Source organism: Gallinula chloropus (genome assembly GCF_964237585.1).
Source record: "Gallinula chloropus genome assembly, chromosome: 13".
NCBI lineage: Eukaryota > Metazoa > Chordata > Aves > Gruiformes > Rallidae > Gallinula > Gallinula chloropus.
This window is the reverse complement of record NC_140098.1, coordinates 16,612,483-16,636,305: the sequence shown is the minus strand read 5'-3', so window position 1 is coordinate 16,636,305 and position 23,823 is coordinate 16,612,483. Positions and strand designations below refer to the sequence as shown.

The window sequence follows — 23,823 nt, the reverse complement described above, 5'->3', positions numbered from 1 at the left end:
AATGCTGTAATGCTGAAGCAAGGTAACCATGGTTTGGACTTTCTTTTTTTAATGAAAACTAAGTTCAGGGATGTAGTTTGACATGCATGTGTTTTATTTTTACGTCAGGATGGTAGTGTTGCAGATCAGCAGAAAAATTGGAGTTTTGATAGAAGTTGTCTATTCTGAGTACCAGACTAAATTATGTTATTTAGTCATTATGTTCATGTCAGAAAGCAGACTCCTAGGCAAAAGTGCTTAGTTTTTTTCGTGCAGCTAATTTTGAGTGTATTGTAATTGAAACAGTCTTTTGTCACACGGGGGGGGGGGAAGCCTTCAAAAAAAATCATGCTATTCTAATAGCCAAAATGTATAGTCAGGTTTCTGCCACTTAATGGATTCATGTAATAGTGGGCAGAAATATTTCATCAGTCAGGTTTGCATATTCTAACCAGTGAATGATGAAACATGACTATATTGTCTGTTTTCAAAGGGAGATTAATTTTGGATGGTCAGCAAGCACATGAGTGTGTGCCAACCCAGTTTAGATATTGCTGGCCATTTGTACCTCTGTTCCATGCCATTAATTCATAATCATTTAAGTGTTGCTGTTGATTTTCTGGGTGTGAGTATATTCAAAACCTGTAAGATTATTTTTATTAAGATGAGCTAAAAGTAAAGCTGTTGTATCACTGCGGGTTTTCTATGATGCTACAGATGTTGAGCTCATTTTGTACTGGATGTAGATGAAACCATTTGTCATCAAGGTCATGTAACATCTTTAAAAAAAAAAAGACATTTAAAAAACTATTTCCCTGTTTGGAAAGAGTAATACTCTGTAGGAACTGTATAAACAGTTGTTTTAGCCACTTTTCCTATTGTTTTTCATAAAAAGGATCAATATGAACGCATCATTTATAAATCTTGTGAAAACAAGTTAAGCAGAAAGGATACCATAGCAGAATGAATCATTTATGCTTGTTTTGTTCTTTCACCATTGCTGTGGTGTCAGATTAACTCACTGCCATTTAAAGTGTACTGTATTACCCCCCCAGACCTGGCTGAAGTCAAAACCAGTAGAGTTTGTGTTCAGAAAAAGCTGAACCAGCTCATAAGCTGCTCATCCTCACCCGAGCCTTCGTCTGGCCTGGCAACCAGAATAACTGGAACTCAGAACATGGCATGCAATCCGACTCCCTGAAATAATACTGCTCTGCAAACTACCTCTTTTATGGCTGGCTTGAGTGTTGCTCCCTGGCAGGGTGTAGTTTGATGTTCCCTTAAGCCAGTGCTGTTTCTGGAAGGGAGGGGAAAAAAAAAAAAAAGAGGCAGCAGTCTGTAGGCATTTGTTCCATGCTGTCTGTGCAGTGTGTTGCCTGATGTTTGTGTGTGACCTTGATTGGGAAATCGATTTGTCTCAAAAATAATCTTAAAAAAAATGGTTGTTATGCAGATGGTGGAGTTTCTTGTGCTAGCTTGCTTGTAGCCACGCAGATGTGTCTAATGTTACAGTATTGAACAGGCAGAAAGAAGTGCTTGGTGAAAAGGCAGTGCAGGGTCTGGCTGTCAGGTCCCTGAAATACACTGAAAAATAAGAGGGGCACCCTGAATGCAAATGAAAGGTGCTCAGGGCAAGGGCTGCTAGCGAGCTTGATTTGGGGTGGGGTGTTTGACTGCATCAGCTGGCTGTAGCTGCTGCTTTTCCTCTGCCCTGTGCAGTTGCTGTTCTGTGTTTTAAAGGTGTGAAAAAGCTGGATTTGTCCCCCACATGCCTTCCCCCTATGTTGTTTATTTGGTTGGTTGGTTTTTTTATGTGGGTTGTGGGGTTTTTTTCCAAGTCCCACTTTCATTGCTCAGAAGAAGCTGGGTTGATGCCCTTGTTCTAGAGCTTTTGCCTATGGAGTGAGTAGTTGTTATAGGCTTTGCTGGTCTCAGGAATTCAGGCTGCAGTGACGCTGTAAGTTTAAGTAGCCAGAAGGTATCATTTGCCTTTCTAAAATGTGAATGGTGAATTCATGCAGAGTACAGTGGGTGAATATGGGTTGGTTAACTTCAAGTCTGGGAAAGCTGACTTAGAACTTAAATTTGGAACTGTACAGTAGCATGCAAATAATAGAAGAAACCCCAGAGTTTTTGCTATTTGCTATGTGCCTTCTACACTATATCACTGATTCAGAGACCGTTTAGAATGGATCCAGCCATTTACCTATTAATAAATCTATTTTTTGTAGGCAGTTGTGTAGACACACTGCTTTTTCCATTCATGTAGCAGTTGAAATACTTATAAAGTTAAGTGGGGTTTTGTTTATAGGTAAACTAAGCAATCTCATTTCTGTTTAGTGATATACATGCAACATGCTGTGTCGTACAAAACAGCCAAATCTGTTGTAATAGAAGTTGCTGGCCCTGAGCCATTGGATTATAGTCATTTGTCGCTGTAATGCCATTTCAGCAATGTAGATGTTCATTTCCAAAGAATTAAACGTGCTAGAACTGCGGTTTTTCTTTCTGATGGAAGTGTTTTATGTGTGATCATTAAACATACAACTGGGGATTATGGAACAAAGGGGTATGCCTCATGGTGGAAAAAATGTGTGAAAGTGTGTGTATAAATACACACACACACGAATACTCCATAATGGAACAGTCTGATATTATAAAACATAGATTCTAAACCCTATTTTTATTCTATGAGATTGTATCATGTGCATTTAAGACATTTTTAAAGTATTCCCAATAATGATGCTGGTGTTGATTGTTTTTGAAACACTTTAAAGGATTTTGCTAGATTAGCGCTCACATTAATATATTCATTAACACCCTAACAGAGTAAAACTTTGAAGTACATTAGTATTGTTCATTTTGTATTTGACTCTAATAAATACCTAATTTAATTGCAGATGTTCTTAATATTTTAAATAAATGTGAGAACCTTTCCTCCTTGTTTACCAGCATAAGATTTATTGGTCTTTGGTACGTGCTACAAGGTCTTGTTTTTCTTCACCTGTAGTTAGGCAGGAGTTAGCTTAAATCACAGTAGTCCTGACAAAGTGTTTGTTTAAGGCTTATTGAAACTATATACCTTATGGAAAAGCATATGCTTAACATCAAATTATGAAAGACCTTGAGATCCTATGATAGTGCCGTACAAACTGAATGAAGTGTGCAAGAGGGATGTAGGAAATTCTGCTGCATATACCAGGTATGGAGATTTTAAAACTTTGCGACTTATTTGCTTTGGAGTTACAGTAGGAAAGAAAGGGATATGGATCAGCTTCCATTGAATCTAATGTTAACACAAACTGGGAAGTCACTTCAGGGTTCTGTAGCTTTTTTACTGTTAAAAAAGTAAACACCTGGATTTGGGTTCAGCTTTGGGGATGAAGAGAAAATACCCTATCTGTAAGATAGGGTAAAGAAGAACATGTCTCTAAAGTTTGAGTGAAAAGATGCATTTAGAAAAACCTACAAAAAACTAGGCTTTTTCAAAGAATTCTGTGCATGAAAGAGTTGTTTCTGTTATGTTTGAATAAAACTCTGCATACTAGCAGAAATATCAGTGCTGGATTCCCCCTGTGCAGTGGGCCTGTTTTTTCATACAAAGTGTAGAGCCTGCAGTAGTGATTCACAGGTTTCCTGCCTCATTTTTCCTCATGAATGCTGCAGGCAGGCAATGGATTTACCAGTGTAACTTAAATACAGAAGTTGTATATCATTCATGCAAAGAATTGAAGGCTTTTGTCATGAAAATGTTTTGTCTCACTGGAGTGGGATTCCTTTGTGGGTAGTATAGCAACATGTTACCAATAGTGATTCTTACAGTGTCAAGGAGGTGTGCTGCTTTTGCTGAGTACTTAACAGCTTTGCCATGTGCACATACCTATCTCAGTGGGAACATTATAGAATTTACTCTTTAGCCTGTATTGTGAAAATATACATATGTGCTTTAAGTTGAAGATCACCTGTTGTTAGCATAGAAAATTCTTAAGGCATAGGCGGGCTGACAGGTACTGGATTGTAAGAGTGACTTTAGATGTGCTGACTTGCATTGTGTGAGTGTGTCAAGACTTCAAAGCTGTACGTGGTATCAAACCACAGGTATTCTTGCTCCCGGTCGTCTGGTGAAGCAGAGTTCCTGTTGCACATGGCTCTCCTTTGAATAGGCTGAGTGTAAGTTTTAAAGAGGGAGACAAATTCAAAGCTAACCTTCTTTACAAGGTGGGAGTTAAAGAAATTACTCTGACATGAAACAAAAAAAAGGAGATAAAGGCAAGATACGGATCATCCCTTTGATTCTTGCTGCAAGCATTAGGATGGATGGAGAGGGAAATAAAAAAAAGTTGAGTTGCTTAGTTTAATGGTAGATTGATTGTGGCCAAGTAGTGTTTTTGGATCATGTTGCTTAGGAGATGATTTGATTAAAATGGTGCTGTACTGGTACATAATATAGGATGGTCTTGCCATTTTAAATACATGAAGGTTTGATAAACGGAGAGGGAGATGTAGCAGAGAGAGGGAAGGAGTCATTGTCAGCACAAGTTACAGCTGAATTGCAAGAAGAATCAAGTTCTCTTGAGTTCCACTCTACTTCAGTCTATCTATTAAATCAAACAGTCTCTAATAATAGCTAGCTGTTACCAAAGAAAGTGAGAAATAGTGCTGTAATACCCCTAAAGCATGGAAAACTTCACTTTCTGTTCATTCCTTTGCTGCCTTTGGGATACAAAACCAAGGCTGCCACTGTTTGAAAATTTCTCTGTAGCACTGTAGCTAATTGATACAAAGTTGGAAAAAAGTCAAAAACAACTTATTTAGGCAATTCCCAATGCTCATTTTCTTCTCCTCAGCTGAAGGCTGTGACCGTATGCTATTGCCCCTTAACAAGAAGTTTTAAGCTTCCATGGATCACAGATAGTGAAAGGTCCCTAACAAAACTTGAGACAACAAAAAGAGTGGTTGTGCTGTTAATACACTTGCATAGCAAGCAAGAACAAGATACATAAAAAGCATCCTGGCATTGCAAGTGACAGAAAATCTGAGTGCAGCAAACTCATAGAAGTGTGAAAGAAGAGTAGTCAGTTTCCAGAGCAGAAGAAATAAAGCTGTTGAGTTTGCTCAAGTCAGCAGGTTTGGGTTCTCAGCCTTTTGAACATTACCTTTGTTCAAACACATCACTGAATTGTGGTGGTCGCCCTAGTTGCTGTGAGTCAATGCGACTGCAAATACCAGATGCCGGCATGAGGTGTTTAGGGTGTTGCCAAAGGCTTAGCGCTTCCTTAATTGGTAAGGTTAATGGCAATGGACATGTATTATACATAGTACTGATGATTGTCACATAAAGGCTGTGATGGTTTTCTGCTTTGGTGCAATTGTGTCCTTAAAATAGCAGTTTTCATCAGCGATCAGCCCATGAAGGCTACATTAGGGCAGTTGTGCATGGTTTTTTTTCCCTTGCGTTGTGCTGCTGCTAGGAATGATGGGTACCATGATCAGTCGCAGTGGGCTAGAGGGATCCCTCATTCCTGTGCATTGCCAGTGCTCAGTTGTGTGCTGAGCTGCATAGCATGTACATGTCCAGTATTTTCACTGTAGCACAACTTTACAGTTAGTCTGGATTCTTCACAGTTTATTCTAGCTGAAAATGTTAGAGCTTAGCTAAGAGCGAAGGTATTTTATAGTTGTTTGGTTTCTATACCAAATTTTAGATAAGTGCTTGTGCTTCAATTTTATTGATTTTTACAGCTTTAAAAAATAAAAGTGTTTGTAATTAGTGGGCAATTGGGTCTTGTATTATGTGCTGTTATCTTCGATGGTCAGCTCCAAGTAGAGCATCTAACACATACAGTGTGTTTACCGATTAGACAGAGGTTGCAATATTTGATAATGGCACACATCACTAAATTGAAATTTAGTTCAGTTTGTATTTTCTGTCTTATTCGCAAAATAGTCATTTTGAACAGTAGTAGTATGAGTGTTTACCAAATGTTTGTTATGATTTGCAAGACTTTTTTTTTTATTATTGGACCAAAGGAGACAATGTCCAGCCACGTGAAAAGTATGTTCTTCCCAGAGCTCCTCAAATCAGTGTTGTTTGAAAGTGGAAAGTATTACAAATTCACAATACGCAGGCTGAGATACAAGGGTGTTGCATTGCTGTTGCTCAACCTTGTCAGCATTGCTGATTAGATGGCAATTTGCTGATATTTACATGGGGTCCCCTAAAATGCTCCTGTTCCTTTGTACTGTCAGTGGGTGAGGGCAAGGACAGAAAGTGCTGTGTGAGCAGGGACACTGCAGGCAGCAGCTGCTTCTCCCTCTGTCCTTGCAGTGAGTAAGCTGAAGAGCCTGTGCTGCATTGTGTGTGTTTCCTCAGCCATGTATATGGATACTCCTGATTGTAAGTAGCTGGGCTTGCAGGCTGAGGGATGGCGGTCTCAGGTCCTCCATGGATGTAGGGGTATGTGAGCTGTGGGTTGTGTACTCTGATCTTTCAGTGTTATGGGCTTTATCAGTAGTTGTATGGCAGGGTATACTCTGGTTTCAAAGTCCCTTTTAGTTGCTCAGAAAGCAAGAGAATTTCAGTATTACAAATACGTTAGGAAGTATCTCGAGTGCCGTGTTTTGCATTCTGTTCATTCATATATGCAAAAGAAATCTGAATGCTAACAGAAGACCTTGTACAATCAAAGACTTGTAGTAAACACCACTATCAGTGCTGTTCTTTTTTTAAATGAGCTACCTAAAAAAGCCCAAGTTCTAAACCATTGTTATTGGCATACTGTAAACTTACTGCCATGTTGATACTCAGTGTTTAATGCTGCCTCTTAAAAATACTTGTGTTTAATAGACTTATTGTCTGTTTTTTAGTTGCAGCAGTCTATTAATCTGTGTTTTAACAGCCGTCTAGCATCTACATAAAATTATTGCAGACACAAGCTCTAAAACTATCTCAGGAGGAGGTGGTATATGTGTGGCATCCCAATTTCATTTTAATTTGTGTACTATTTCAAAATACAAAGTTGCTGTCATTGGCAGTGCCAGATCCTCATGGGTTTCCACCTGCCACTTGCCACTGTCAGGGTGGCAGAGGAGATGGACGGCTGTGTGTATACCAAGAATCACAAGGATGGATGATGTCCTCAGTTTCTGTCTGTGAGGGGACAGGCAGTGTACATACGTATCTTGTGCTTAAGCAGTGGAAGGGGCTTGAGTCCCTGCAGGGAGAAGACAGAAAAGGGACCTCTGTAGAATGACTCTCAACTTCAGCAGGTATAGTAAAGTCTTTGATATTTTAAGCCCTGTGTGGTTGTAGCTGTGGTTCTTTTCTGTGATCCCCTTGAGTCATTTACCAATCATAGTGTTTTTTCAAGTTCTCTGGTTTGTTTTTTGGCTGTTTCCCTATGAGTTTACAACCTGGTTTTGTCACATCGCAAGGTGCAAAAAGTCTCATTCTTTCTTGCTCCTGACCACTTGCATCTTTTGCTTTATGCTGGTTCCTCAGCTTCTCTTAACCCTTCTCCCGCAGTGCGGGGAGAAAAAAGTAAGCGATCATCTGGATCAGTTTTTCTCAGTTTGAGTATAAGCAACTTCCAGATCAGTGTGTTGCAGGACTGTGCCAGGACAGAAGAGGTGGAACTGGGACTCCAGCAAGACAAAAAAAGAGTTGAAACTGTGTGGCCTTAGATGGAGCAGGTGGTGCTTGTTTTCTGTGCTCAGTCAGTGTTTTCTGGTTATCCCTGCACAAGCTCTGGGTATCATTAGCTTTTGCACTGGCTTTTTTTGTCCTTGGTGGCTGGTTTTGATAGGACTTTGCACCTCGTGTAGATTAATACTAAACTTTTCAAGTTAAATCTCACTCAACAGTAGTTCTAACTATTCAGCAGTTGCAAAATTTAGGGTTGGGATGCAAAGTCAGGCCTTAAGAGGCATATCAGACCTGGGTAGGTGTGCTCAACTGCCTTCTGAAGGTGCTAATCTGTATTCCTTGTCAGGATGGAGTCTGGATAGCTAATTTTTACCTCACCTAATCTTAGCCATCTTAAGTCCTGCCCTGAGTAATTGCTTGTGAAAAGCATTGTGTGGGTGACTTGTCTAGCCATGGAGCTGTTTGGGAAGGATTTATCCTTCCACAATATTGAGCTACAGCTACTGAGAGGCTAACCATTCTTTTCCCACTTTTCTTTATCTTCCTGCATATTTTTCAGCTTTCTTGACACTGCAGCAGCATTCTAACCAGGGTGGCATCATCCCCTGGCATGATTCTGTATTGATCCTTGAGGTGTTAGTCCTCTGCAAAGATGTGGAGTGGAAATAAGTAAAGATGATATCGAATATCCACAAGCTAGTGGGAATCAATTTAAGATAGAAGCAGTCTTAATTTTTGTGCAGCTTTTCTTTTTTGTTTTTTTATTACATGAAGGGTAACTTGTAGTGTAATTTCCTTTTCTTAAATAATAGGGTGCTATCCTGACTTGCACATGCTGTGTCTGCAAGGTTAGCACCTTTATATACATAGAAAGGGCGTCTGCTATTCAAGCAGATGGAGTGATTTGCAAGAGGGGGACCTGAGGAGGAGAGGAGCAGGAGCTGAGGTTCAGCCTTTGGGGAGGAGAGTGGTCTGGCAGGCACAGACCAGTTCTTTCTATTTCACTTTTTTTCCCCAGGCTGTCTCCACCGATCAGTTCAGGTGCTGTGTCATCTGTTCATCTAACTCTTGTTCCTCATCGTTGACCTCATCAAGCCATTTCTAATCCCCCTTGTAGCACTTAAAACTGTGCTTTTCTTAAAACTCAGGGTCTTATCTCACCTTTTCTTTCCAGACCTCTACCTCACTTTTTTCAGTAACCTCGTCCAATTCTAGATGTATTAGTTTTAGATTTTTAAATCACGGATTTGATGGATGAAAGTTGCCTGTGAGGTAAACGCAGGTGAAGAAGAAACCCTTTTCTCTGCTGGGGCACTGCCTGCCACCTCAGAAGTTTGCTAGCTGGAAGCCATTACAGGGAAAGCCTGTCTTTGTTCTGGTAGCCCAGAGCATCCTGTCTTGCTGGGGTAGGAATGTCCTGGCTCCTCCATACTAGGAACTATGCAGATAGTAGAAAAGATAGTGCATGTACTGTACCTCCACCTGGAGGAATTGAGAGAAGCTTGTTGAAAACAACTCTTCGCAATCATAGTTGTTAAAATACCTACTAAATAAAGATTTTGTAAGCCTCAGAAGAATGCTGAGTGAGGTTTTCAAAGACAGTTTGCTATTTAATGTGGCCAAAGCAGCGTTCTCTAGATGCAAAACTGATTTTACTACCATGTTCTTAGAAGTTTTTTCTGCTGTAGGAATCTGGCACAGAAGGTTGCAGCCCTAATGGTTTTAGTCTGACAGAGGAAAAAATGGCTAACACCAAAGTTTTTCTGCTGGGAAGCATTAGATAAAATTAGTAAGAGATTGTTTTGCCTGCCCCGCCTATAATAAAATAGTAGTTAAACTGGCTGTGTTCTTGAGTAACTTCATGTTCCAGCTTCTCTTTCCTCAGTGCTTATCATGCTATAGTAAATCAGAATAATTCAGGTCTTAATTATTTTTGTTCTTCAAACTGTAAACTCTTCCTATAATGTACGTTAGGCTCAGTAACTAGCTCGGTGCAAGCAGAGCTTGCAGAGCTTGAAGTAAATGTGTTTGCTCAATTATGAGCAACCGGCTTGAAGCTGATGTTTCCAGACTCTTTGAGGATGTGAAGGTAGAGGCTTAGCAATAGGTGTTTTACTGACCACTGTGCTTGAATTCAAAATTGAGGAAGACTTATTTACCCATTTTGGAAGTGTTTTTTTCTTTTGATATTTACAAAGACTGCCTGCTTGGAGAATTGAGCAGAACAGTATTTTTGTTTGGCTTTTCATTTAACATCGCAAGAAAATAGGTTGGAAAGTGTTACATGTCTCAGGATTGCTGGTGGATGTTGTATAGGCTGGAGCGGTGGAGCTGCTGGTGTAAAGGTTGTAGAAATTCCATTTTTTGCTCTCTGAAGAGGGAGGGGGAGCAAAAAAGCTCTGGCAATTCAGTTAGGTTCCCTCTTGTTTGCTGCCTGGAGTACTCTTCCCAGGGATTCCTATTTGTTGTGGTTTTACCCCAGCAGGTCATTGAGCACCACGCAGCTGTTCGCTCACTCCATCTTCGGTGGTGGGATGGGGGAGAGGATCAGAAGGGTAAAAGTGAGAAAAATCATGGGTTGAGATAAAGACAGTTTAATGTGTAAAGGAAAAGCCACCTGCACAAGCAAAGCAAGGAATTAATTCCCTAGTTCCCATGGCAGGTATGGAACATCGTGCGTAATAGTGACATGGCAAGACAAATACAAAGAAGGGGGCCCCTTCTTCTCTGCCCATCTTTGTATACCGAATGTGTTATCATATGGTACAGAATAGCCTTTTGGTCACTGGGGTCAGTTATTCTGGCCATGTCATCTCCCAACTCCTTACACAGCCCCAGTCCACTTGCTGGTGGGATGGGATGAGGAGCAGAAAGGGCCTTGGCTCATTATGAGCACTGCTCAGCAGTAACAAAAACATCCCCATGTAATCAACGCTGTTTCTCCAGCACCAACCCAAAACGCGGCCTCACACCAGCTACCAGGAAGAAAATGAACTCCATCTGAACATGCCACTGTAGTCCCAGAAGGACAGAGCATCACTGCAGCTCTTGCTTGTATAACACTGAATGTATGCTTTTAACTTGGATTCCAGGGGAAGGTCGAAGGAAGATGCTCTGCTTGAAAAAAGGTACAGCAAGAATATCTGGTGCTCTTTCATAGGCTATCAGTTAAAAGGGTATATAAAATGTAGATACAATCCTCCTGTTGCTGGGCCATGGCTTTATGATCATGTATAAGTGATACAGTTGCATTGCTGCCTTAATACTATTATGATTTATAAAGTAAAACCGTGTCTGGCTTTGGGAGTGCTTTTTCTGTCATTGTCCTGTGGAACAGAAGAAAAGTATCAATTGGGGAAAGCTTTAAATGTGAATCAGCAGAGGTTTTTTTGCTGCAGCGGTCCTGGTTTGGAGACTAGAAAAGGTGAGACTTCACATGGTTAGGGAGAGTACACCATACTCAAAAATGTGTCTATGTAAGGTGATGGGTTTGTTTTTTACTCTTTGGGTTTTTTTTTACTCTTCCACTACTTTTTTCCCCCCCCTACTAACTGTAGTCAGCACTTTAATAGATGGCTTTTTGGGCTAGTTACATTTTGTTGCAGCTGCTGTTTGTTTGAAATGGAAGAATGCCAACAAGCCCCTCATTTTTAGTAATTGAATCAAGAGAGTGCATAAACAGAATTTGGGTGTAAGAAATTGGCTGGTGTTTTGGCAGTTCTTTGGTGTGTTGCTCTTGTTTCAGATATGTTGTGTAATTGACAAAAACTACCACTAATGAAAGAGCACAACAAGCTTTGCTTTTGTGAGTGTTTAAATTGCAATCTTCAGGATTAACTGTCCTGATCTGTGTTGTGCCCCCATAATGGTCTTGGGTTCATTAAACCAAGGGAGGTGGTGGCTGCCCCCTCCCTGGAAGGGTTCAAGGCCAGATGGGATGGGGCCTTGAGCAACCTGGTCTGGTGAGAGGTATTCCTGCCCATGGCAGGGGGGTTGTAACCTGATGGTCTCTAAGGTCCATTCTAACCCAAACTATTCTGTGATCCTAACGCTGTAACTGCAACTGAAGTGTCAACAGCTTGTGCTTTCACATCAGCCAGGGGTCTGGTGTTCCCTCTGATTAGAAAATGAGCTTTTCAAAATTACCTTTTTTTTTTTGAATAATGGAATAAATTCCCCTCAGATTAATTCATGTAAAATGTGTGGAAAATGCCTCACTTCCTCCAGCTGTAAGAATTCTGTTGTAACATCCAAGAAACCTTGAATTGGGAAGGAAAAGGTGGAAAAAATAAAAAGAAGGTACAGCCATGCACTATATTTTTGAGCCCTTTGATTGCTTAAATGGTAGGCAGGCAGAGTTGGACTGACTCACCGGCTTGGTTGACCTACATTTACCTAGCTCTGATCTTTCTTCAGGCACTATGTAGATTTGTTAATGTTCTAGTTTAAGCTGCAGGCTAATGATAAAGGACTGTAAGCTGTACTGAGAGTTTGCTCATCATTCCTTGTTTTCAACTGTTAAAAGCTTTAATATGCAACTGCACTACTTTAAAATACAACTTCATTTCCATACATTTTTCTTTATAAAAATACTTTTCTATAAAGAGGATATATCAACATAGGATTTTTTCAGAAACTGGTTTGCCTAAAATATTACTGTTTAGGCTGTACATACAGCTGTAAATACATCACTAGTGGTCTTTGTAGCTCCTGGGTATGGGCAGTGGTTTGCAAATCCAGCACCTAAATAAACACAAACAACTGAAACCTGATTTTCGGTCTCACAGTTTTGTCTGTGTTTTTTATAAGCATTTTAGCAATAAGTTTCTGGGGATTTGGAAGTTCAGAAAACTTTCTAGTATCAAATTAGGTAATCATCCATATACTAAGGCTTAATGGATTTATGTCTCAAAAGGAAGGAGAACTCGAGGGAAGATTCTTTCCCTACATTTTGCAGAAAAAAAGAGTTGACAAACCTTGACAAAGTGAAAAAGAAGTAAAGGGTGAGGGAGAAAAAACTTACTTGCTGCTGGGATGACTAATGTAAGAGCATTTTCACTGCTAATAAAACCCAAATGCAGTCATATGCATGTGCCCTTTTTTCCTTGCCAGAAAACAGACTTCTGTCTGAATAGTTAATCTTCTCCTACTCCAACCTGTCCTGATAGCTTTAAGAAGAGGTACTCTGTGTAGAAGTAGATTGGTGAGCAAGATTGTAGAGCTTGTTGTGTATATAAACTAGTTCATGATTTCAGGTTAGCTGTGTATAGTTTTGACTTCTTAGGCCTTCCCCTTAGATACAGTTGAATTATTTCTTGCTACCAATAAGTAAAAGCCGTATTTTTAACTCATTTATGGAAAAGCAGTTGGAGTGGGAGTATTTGCAGCTTAAACTAATTTGACTGGAAGATCTGAAACTGTTGGTTATTAGATGAAAGCCACGTAAATGCTTCTTGAAAGCAGAAGTTGACACTTCATTTTCCTAGCTTTCTTGTAGCACAGGTGATGCCAAGATGATGATGCATCAGCAGTGCTATTTCTACCCATTTTTCTAGGGCAAGCAGCTGTGTAACACGTACTCCTCCTCCTCATATTGCTCCAGGAGAGTGAGTGTGTTGCTAGACTGGAATACCAGTGGAGTTTTCATTCCAGACAGTGGGGTAACATTAGCATTGAGTTTTTTAAATTTATATATATATATATATATTTCTTTTTTCTTCTATTTTTTTAAAGTGGTTAAGGAGAACACAACAAAAATCAGTTGACATGAGGAGAACTTCTAGGTCAGACATTTTAATTCTTTGGGACCTTTGGAGAATGTTTTTCCACTTCTTGGAACTAGTTCTGATGCTGCTGGTTTTGTCTGTATAGTGAAGATGCCACTTGGTCAGTTATGATAATCAGATATAGTCTACAAATATAAAAGTTGTCTTCTTTCTTTCATGTCTGTGAGGTAGGAAACACATTTTCTGGTGTAGATTTATTTAGTTAACTGAATTTATGTAATTAATTTCATGTAATTTGTTTTAAAATCTAGATATAGTTAGTATATCAAAGATGTAAAGGTGATGTCATTGAAATGCTTTGTTCAAAGTGGTGTAAAATCTGCTGGAGTGCAGATGTATGTTACACTGTTTTTATATTACTGAGATTCATTTAAAGACTGGTTTTGTTGTGACTGGAAACACCAGCAACTGACAGTCAGGAGGGTTTGGGAAGTTGCTATGAGGTATTTAACATGAGTTTGTTTTTTTTAGAGAGAAGTAATGTTGGGAAGCAGACAAGTGACACAGGGCAATCCAATCCCTTACAGCATGTTGGGCTGAGCACTAAAATTGGTGCCACCAGCGTGCTAGTGACTTGGAAACACAAGCTGGAAGTCCTTTCTGCTGCACCAGCTTCAGTAGTCTCATTCATTCACTATTCTTAACTTGTGTTGCAGAAAAAATAGATTGCAATTGTAATACACTTTTAAAAAAAATCTCTGGAGGGTATTTGTATAATACTCTGGTTTCAGAGCTGTAAAGATACAGGTCTTCTGATGTCCTCTCTCCAGTTGCACAGGAAGGAGTTCAGGACTGTGGTTTTATCTGTCGCTTTCAAACATTTTCAGGAATTTATTTGTACTTTTTTGGGTGATTTTTTTCAAAGTTGTATGAGAATGCTTTGAATTCAGACCCCCAGAGTTTAACTGAAAAATCTTGGGCAAGTAAATTAAATCTGAAGTATTGTAACCTAGGAGAGTTTAATTAAAAACTGCGACACCCTTGCCATCAGCAGCTTCCTGTGAAATGAGCTTCCATTTTACAATTGCATATTGTCTTTTTACCTGAGAGACTCTGCATGTTGTGTACCATCCCACTTAATGCCATACAATTTTTAAGATTAATTCAACCATTGTTTGCTTTTATTTTCACCCTTCATCTCATGGATGTGAGCATCTACAGGAATGCATTCACACTTGAAAGCTCAGAAGTTCAGAACTTGTGTATCTTGAAACTAGCATTTAAAGAAGAGGTGGAAGCACCAACCCTTGTGAATAATTTTCTTTTCATAGCAGTTAGTTATTAAACTTTGTATGGAAGATACTAGATAGAAAAAACATCAATTTCTGATGGTGCAGTTTAAGAAAGACATCTTATTATATAGGTGTATGTTTACTCACATCAGTTACAATCCTTAATATATTTAATAATATTGTTTATATCTAGCAAATGGTCAAATTGGGTTATAGTTGAATGCAAGGTTAATGATTGCAGAGTTAAATAATCTGGACAGTGGTGGGAGACATGCCATGTGAAATATATGCTCCTAAAAAAGTAAGAGAAGATTCCTTCCCAGGAGCCAGATCAGGAAGCTTCTATGTAGGTTGTAGGGATGATTTGAGAAGGAGGGAGATCAGATCCGACTCTGAATTAAGCCTCTTAAGGATTATGTATCTTTAAAAGTAAGTCTGGGGGTAATGTTACAGTTGGAAATTTTCAAAACTTTCCCCCAATGTTTTCTTTGAGTTTTTCTTCCAAATCCTGTCTCAGTGTAAGACATGATGCTCTCTTCTAAGCATCATTCCAGTGTTTCCTTGTAGCTTACTACTTACACTGTTGACTATTACTTGGCATGCTTTCAAGCAGATGCTTTTTTGTATGTGGATATTAATAATTAAATTTTGAAATATGTAATAGGATGCTGAATTGTATTTTTGCTGGGAGAAAGCTTGATTTAAAAAAAAATTTTTTTTTCCTTAAAATGAATTGTGTGTAGACCTACAATTAAGCTTCAACTTTTCTCTGGCAGTAGTTTTTAATATGTTGAGCTTGTGTTTTGCCATACATATTTAATGTATCACACAGATGGTCACAGGGCTGGATTTTGCAAACTGAGCCAATTCACCTGTCTGTTCCTATGAACTGTTATAGTAATTGTGCTCATCCTTTGCTCAGTAAACTCTACATTTGTTCTTATTGTATGTAAGAGGCTGTGGATGCACTGACATGTCGGTAATGGTTGGCATGACAAGCAGCTTACCTCCCAGCACGTTCTCCTCTGTGTTAGGGCTGGCCATGAGCAGTCTGTGTCTGAAACCTGCTTTTCCCTTAGAGCCTCTATGGTGAACTTTAGCCATTGATAACAGTGTAAGATGGATTAGAGTGGCATTTAAAGGAATCCGTTTGATGCTGTAATGGGTATGTCTGTTTCTTGCACAGGTACACACCTGCAAATGCTAAAATTGGAATTGAAATAGTCTGAAATGGCTTTGGCAGAGTGTTAACACATGCTAGTGTATCTATCTCCACTGTGTGCTTTAAATCTTACTTACAGTGTGGGGTAAACTATTGCTGATTCTGAGAAGCTCGTGTAGGAATTGTGTAAATTATATAATTAAACTTCAGTTTGATTTATTTTAAGTATTAGATTTTATTTGTCATTTGGGAAAAAATCCCCCACAAACTTTGAGGCCTTTGAAATTTCAGTGTACAAGCTGAAAAGCTCATACTGATGAGGAGATTATTTTTTGCAAGGGTGTATTGCTTTTACAAAATCCTAGTGCTCTCTTAATGCCTACTAACACATTTCAGTTGCAGAAAAACCCTTTAAATTTGAAATAATAGTTCAGAGTAAGTACTACAGTGATGTCTTTCTAAAGCTGTTTCACAGCTAAAAGAAATATTTTCTTACACAGAGATTGTATAGCACCAGACACACTGATTCATTGGGATGTGGGATGGATGGATGGATGGCAGGCAGGGACCTTAGAATGCAGTGTCTTCCCCTCCTCTGCATCCTTTTTTGTAGGTATTGTTACACTTGCCAAGTGATGAGATGATACCATGGTTCTTTTTCACTTCAGCGTGTAGTTATGCCTTAAAAAGGAACAGAAAATTCAGTTGTGCTAGCAGAGGGTGCTGTGTATTCATCTTCTTAGAGGTATTTCTTGAGACACCAGACTGATTAAGAGACAGAAGACAGGAAGGTTGAAGTTGGGTAGGTTTAATGTTATCATCATTCATATGGCCTAATAAGTTTATTTTGAAACAATGTTCTTTGTTTATTATGGAAGGATCTTTTAACTGGTTTACTTTGTATTTGCAGACATAAAGCATTGTCTATTTAAGCCTCAAAAAATCAAATATTCTGGTTTCTTCAGGCCCAAATGGGATGTTTTGGTTTGGGTTTTTTTTGTCTGACTAGGATTAGGTTTTGGGTTCGATGTTGGTAAATTTATGTCCTGTTTTAAATTTTGAAGAAACAATTGCATGGACACTACATTTCCCTATATGAATACATTATTATGTAGTAAAACAGTGTCATTAAGATAGCATTAATGATCACTTTGGTTAATTTTCATCTTGTATTCCCTGTTTTAAAAAGAAGCACTTTCTTCTGCTCAGAAAGAAGTACCAGGCCTATGAAACCTTGGTTAAAAACATTGTTAAATGAAAAGAGTGAGGTCTGTATTGTGGAGGAATTAGAGTTGGATTTATATAATTTTTAATAGTCTGCAGTTGAGATTATCGTTTTGTTTTGTTGCATGACTGCATCAAAAATATCTCCCAGAAACATAATTTAGTTATGATTCAGCAAGTGTTTTTCTTAGGCATGTTTTTGGAATATGATAAATTCTATCTGGTATGTTACTGAATAAAAATGACTCGGCTATGCTGAGAGCATAAGCCAAGCTTAAGTCCTGTGCCAAGAATTGTGAAGCCATTCACTCAAGTACAGTTTAGTGATCCTGTTTGCTTTGGTGTTGTACTTGTGTCTCAATTGGTTTTGCAAAGGTTGTTGAAAGCATTAACTGTTTCACTGTGCTTCAGATGTTGCTATCACAGATGTTCCGGTTTGTTTTGACTGTTAAAATTGTTTGTCGACTATACCAGATTGTATTAATATTTGTTTAAAAACACTGAAGGGCATGAAAATGGTTAAACTCTTTCCATGCACAGATGTCGAATATGGGTAAATCACTTTTTGTGTCAGAAAATCACATTTTGTAGTTGCTGTGGAGTTTAGCTTACACTTAAGCTTTGAAATTTATGAATGTGGATGGCTGTGAGTCATGCAAGCACAGCAAGTGCATGGGTTTTATTGAAATAAACCATGTAAAGTCTAAAATAAAATGCTGTGAATTGCTGTATATAGAGTTTGTGGCAACAGTCTGCACTTCGCTGTAGATGATTTTTCAAAACTTAAGAACATTTTTTAGTGATTGAACTCCCAGTCTAGTGTAGTTGTATCCTGATACAGCCAAGCTAAAGGTTTGCTGTGAGCGAAGCTTAACACTGATGAAAAAGCTGGTGTCTGCCCCATTTTTCTCATGGAAAGGTAGAGGATACAAAGAATTTCTCATGGAAAGATAGAGGAACAAAGAATTGTCTGAAATTACTATCAGCATGCACTGGAGATGAATGAGTGGGAAGCTGTAACATACCAGACCAAACTGACCCACTTTATCCACAGTTATAATATTTGTGACTAGTGACTTAATGTGAATATCCTTCTGCCTGTGAAGAATGTGGTGTTGGTAATATTTTCCAGTCCTCTTGTCTTATTAGATCAGTTATTCAACTCCTCCCTCAGCATCTTTCTGGCCCAGTATCTCCCTGCTGTCCTGAGTGTTGAGATACTATTCAGCTAGTTAACAACCAGTGATGGAAGTTTATAGAAATTTCCAGGTGCAATGAATTATCCATGTCAGGTCTTCAATTGAAAATGTTTTGTTTCCTGTAAGCTAAATCTAAACTCTCTTTATGTGAGGTGTTCTGTGGTCTAGCTAGGGTACTTGCTTTTCAATTTTTTTTTGCAAGTATGTAAAATATTTAAAAAGGATGCAGGAAGATAATTTTGGGGAAAAGCCATTTCATCTTAGGTTCATTATGTAGTGTGTCAGCCACAAGAGGAATGAAATTCTGAAGAGTTGTACCAAAATTTATGACTTACTTAGATTGATATGTTTTTCTACACCTAGGCAGTGGGGCTGCTTGTGCACCCAGGTAGTGGTACCATTACTATTCTTGCATAACTCATTAGTTTAACAGAACTCTGGAATAATTCTTGGGTTTTCTCTTGTGAACAGTATGTGTCTTTGCTGTTTTAGAAGGGAAACCAGGTTGTGTTCAGGGTTTATATGAACTGCTGCAGCTTTTAGCTCTTAAGTGCTGGTTTAAAGCTGAACAGGGGATGAGTTGCAGTTTGTGCTGTGGATACCTCTAGTGGGAATTTGAAGGAAAGTGCATTGTGTTTGATTTTGGAGCCTAAAGTATTTTGCTAAAGACTTAGGAAGGAATTAAAAAGAAAGTTGGGATGCAAACAGGTGAGTTTATGGCTTCAAATACAGAGATCTGTTTGAATGCTAGTATCTTAATAAATATTACTATGAATTTATGATTAATTATATTAATAATAAACATATTAGTTTATATTATGCTTCTTTAACAAATATTATTCTCCTCTATTTTTAGTATATTTTTGGGGAGTTCAGCCCTGACGAATTCAATCAGTTCTTTGTGACTCCCCGATGCTCTGTTGAGGTAAGATCTGCTTTAAACTTCTAGAAATACCATGTTAAAGCTACACGTCTTTGTGCATATTTGAAATATAACATTACAATTATTGTTTTATCATTCTCTTAGCTTGCTAATTTACAAACTGAAGATACTGAACAGGAGGCTTCTTCCTCTGGATGTGGATCATAGAATTGTCAGGGCTGGAAGGGACCTTAAAGATCATCAGGTTCCAACCTGGCCATGGGCAGGGATGCCTCTCACTACACCAGGCTGTTGGAGGCCCCATCCTTGGTTCAGCAGTGAACTAGTTATAGTGGCAGTGGGAACCACAGAGTGGAAACAGTTTGAGCTTGTAACATACTACAGATAGTATTGTAGACTCTTGTTCTCTGTAGTTCTTTATAGACAGTGAGGAAAATTTTTTCCTCTGTAGAGAAGAGTATTGTGCCACTGTCCTAATGTCCAATTATAAAGAATTCTACATTAGGTCAGTTTACATGTTTTTCTCCAAACATTTGTGTTCAGACATTTCAGTCATGCTTCTGTCTTCACATCTCAGCCTAAAGGAAATGAACAACTGGAGATGGGGAAATCCTTATGTCGCATTCTACAGATCTGACGACCATTGTTAATGCTATTTTCCTGTGACTTAAAAATTAACTTTAACTTATACCACTGAAAGTAAAAGTGGGTGAAAGGAAGGTGGAGGGAGGTTAGTGGAAATTTAGAAAGAAAAATACAGCTTCTGTAGTTGGGAAATAATGCAGAATAGATCTTCATTCAGGTAATACATTTCTTGTGATTATATTGCTGTTTTCCCACCATTAAATACAGTAGCAGCACTGTGACTTTGCATCCTCTGTAGTGTCACCTTAAGTGCCCTACATCAGCTATTCTAACACCTACATTGTAATATATGAAAATGTTGTATCTTGACTTCTCATGAAGCATGGTGGGGAAGCAGGAACCAATCTTACTTCATTTTGTAACTGTCTCAAGCGTACCACTTACTGGTTAGCTATCAGAATAAAAATCTGTGTGTAATGATGTTCCTTAAATTTGTCCTTGATCTGGTTCAGTTCAATGTTTTAATTATCTGGATGATGAAATAAAAATTATGCTTATTAGTTTTGCACTGCGCAGATATTTCAGAGAAAAGTGGTCTGAAGAAATAGGGTGAAATTCAAGGAGGACAAGACTGAGATTGTAACACTGCAGAGGTGTTTGACATTCTTTCTGATGGGGGAAGTGCTGGTTCTGGGGGTCTCAGCATCTGTTGATTCTGGTGTCCTGAAATCCCTTACTGATAGCCTGGAGGGTGAATTGAGGCAAGGGACTAGTGACAGCTAAAAGTTGTCTACAATGTCTCTTTTTACATGGTATTTTCAGTGCATGTTCTGTCAGGTACCTCTTGACTGAGATGTCAGGTGACCTGGTTGTATGAAACAGGGCAACTCAGAAACCACTGCTTTGCAAAGGTGCTGCTGAGTAACCAGATATTTAGGGGACCAGTAGGTGGGCGATGACTTCTTTTAATGTTTTTCTTAAACCCTTTAAATTGCAGAGAAGCAAGAATTGCAAGCTGTATCATAAGCTGTCGACTGTAGACTTAGAGCTCTTGTTTTACCTCTAACCATAAAATTATGTTAAACGTTTATTCAAGATGAATATAGATAATAGGTTCTTAGCAGCTTGGAGCCGCTTTCTGACCCATTGAGTCTCCTTTTTGACCTGAAAGGTTGCTGTATTAAGATGCAGTATGGTTCATACATGGATTTTATTGTCTGTGTGTGTGTTAAGCTCTTTATTACAATGGAATTTTAGGAATATTTATCTTGCCACTTCTGGTGCACTGTTGTCTACAGTGCTTTTAGAGGGCAATAGGTTATGTATCTGTAGCTTTAGAGGTCTGAAGACTTAAATGGATAGATCTTTTATATTTGTTACCCCATTATAATTAATATTTAGTATATCATTATAAAACTGCACTATCCTCTCAAGGTTGTATCTTCCACAGCTGGAACAGTTCAGCTGTTTTCCAAGGAGCTGTTGGACTGCTGTGTGGCACCCGTTCATACAGGCAGAGGAGAAGGCTAGTTTGGGGGCAGGTGAGGGGGGGGATTAGACATTGCCCACCTGTGGTTACACATAACAAAGGCTCTGACAACCACTGAGTCAATAAATAAGATCCAGATCGAAACTGTCTTGCTGTGGTTACTTTCTGCTTAGGCTGATGATCAAAAAATGTTGGTTTTGTTTCACTTTAACTGAAAGATTTCAGGGGCAACACTACAGCTGAACCAGATGGAGAAGCCAAAAGGTTTAGGAGTGACTACTGTCTGTGCAAAACTCTGTTTCATACTTTCACAGGTAATTTGGTCTACGTTCAGTTTTTCTCTCAAAAGAGGATGTGTTCCTCATTTTAAAATCATGGTGAGTTACTGTTGATCAAGGAAGATATTGATGCTGTGAGGTGAATTGCTTGAGAAGTTGATGAGCCTATGGTGTGTAACCAAGATAATCTTTATCTTTCCCTAATTGTGATAATCAGCAAGGACACTTGAAGCTACAGTGTGGGATTTGATAAATATAGAAACGTGAGTTCAAGATGTACTCTCAGAAAATTGAACCTTAATAATGTTATTTTTGAAGGATTCAGATGTTTCAAATGAAAGATATCAAATGTTAATATAGTTGCTTTGTCCTTAAAGGTGGCTTTTTTCTTTATTTTTTGTACAGCTCCCCCCATACAATGAAACAGTTTCGTGTGGTATTAAATCCACAGGTAAGTTTTATGTTGGTAAGAAATCAATGTCCTTTTTTCTTTTTTTTTTTTTTTAACTTGAAAGTTGTGGCATTTTCCTTAGATTTACTACAACCTTTCCAAACTTAATCTTTAGAACTCATTCAGCACACAGGTATGCACATAATTTGCAGGTTTGTTTTGGTTTTTTTTTTTTTAAACCACCTGTATTGTATGAGATCTGTGACAGTATTGGAAAAATACTGCATTTGTTCTGAAGAAGTAACTAACTACTATAGAGCTGTAGCATGAACATTTCCTGGCAGCTGCAACCTGAAGACAGCTCTGCAAGCAGTGCTCTGTTCAGTGTTCCCTTTGGCTCTTGGTTCTGTCTGGCCCAGCTACTCTTTTTTTTTTTTTCTTTCTTAAATTTTGGGGTGGTTTTTTTAGGTGGCAATATGACTTTTGATATAAACATGCATTACAGACTTCACATTTTAAAGCCTAGCAGTCATGTGTCTACTCTGTCTCAACCCATACACCTTACAACTTGAAAAGAAACCTGGCCTTACATCAGTTACAGAAAGTTGACATTTGAGTTGGCATGTGATCATCATTCTTTATAATTAAACCAAACTTTCTTTATATTTTAAGCAGCATAAATTAGTATTTGTTTTTTCCTTGAAGCAGGGTAGAGCAAGGAAGCTGAGACTTACCCAGATGTATGTAAGAATGTTACACATGACATCCAGATCTTCAAAATCATGCAGGTGTCTTACTGGATATTTCTCAAAAATATTTAAGAGGACCAAAAAGCACATACTAACACTTAAGAGCACCTGATCATTATACTTAGTGACTTTGGCCTTGCATTTAAAGGTAAATAAGATAGTCATAAGGAAGGACAGCAGGTTCTGTTTGGCAGCAGTTATGCAATATTTCTGAAAATTCAGGAGCTCTGTTCAGTACAAGACCAGGTTTAGGACCCCCAGTACTTTGAAGAAGGAGTTTGAAATGTTCATTAAAAGAACCATATGGTACAAATTGTCTTTTCATGACAAGGGCATCCAGTCCTATGTGGCTTTGTATAACTATGGATTCAAGTGCTGTTCTTTAAGACTGAGATTTTAATGTTTGCAAGCCATACAGAAAGTTGGTTTGTACAAATGTTTTTCAGATCATTCCTAGACCCTGAGAGAACCCCTCCCAGCCCTGAGATTAGGTAATGACAGCAAATTAGGTTTTGCCTGAAAAATGTCTTTAACAAGCTTGCACTGTACTGTGCATGCACATTGTCACTGTGATGGCTGCCTAAGAAGCTGTGGAAACTAAAATGGAATGCGATGCTTATGCAGAATATCCTTAACTACAATTAAATGACACAGACTGACCATGTTGTCACCCCCCCATCATCTAATTTTTTCCCTATTTTCTTTAGCATTTAACTTCATTATGGAATTAGGAGATCTTTTAATACTTCCTAGGAATAATCAAGCCACGGCTGAAGCTCTAATATGCAGAACTCTGTTCAGACTAATTAGTACTATGGATTCACAGCTTTCGTTATTGAACATAGACTTTGTCCTTGGAGCATCTGTTGATCCTTGTTTCAATATGCATGTCATGTTGTCCATGACAGATATATCTGTTTCACTCCATTCAGAAATAGCACTGTGAACTAGATTGAAACAAAGATGCCCAGAAGCAAAGTAGAAAGTCAAAACAAATAGAAAAAAAATCAGCTCTCATGTTTTCCAGGGAACTTGATGCAATCTTAACAGCAAATGAGCTTCTGCCAGTCATCCTATAGACTAACTGTACAGTAAATACTTGCATTTATTATTCTAATCTTCCTATAAGGTGTAAAATTTAATTCCTTAGATGTAACTTCCTAATTTGTATGTTAAGTGTGAGAATTTCAGTTGTGCTTTTGGTAAGATTTGACCCTATGA

General features: G+C 38.5%; 1 protein-coding gene across 1 annotated transcript in view; it reads left to right on the top strand.

Annotated features, from left to right (window-relative positions):
- Positions 1–17,221: 17,221 nt before the first annotated feature.
- The window catches only part of USP10 (ubiquitin specific peptidase 10), a gene marked incomplete at its 5' end in the record, with an annotated part of 30,102 nt that continues 23,500 nt past the window's right edge, over positions 17,222–23,823 (top strand). The window contains 3 exons of the mRNA XM_084270074.1: positions 17,222–17,251; positions 19,084–19,152; positions 21,868–21,913. Coding sequence (XP_084126200.1) covers positions 17,222–17,251; positions 19,084–19,152; positions 21,868–21,913 — 145 coding nt within the window. The remainder of the gene's footprint in view (positions 17,252–19,083; positions 19,153–21,867; positions 21,914–23,823) is intronic.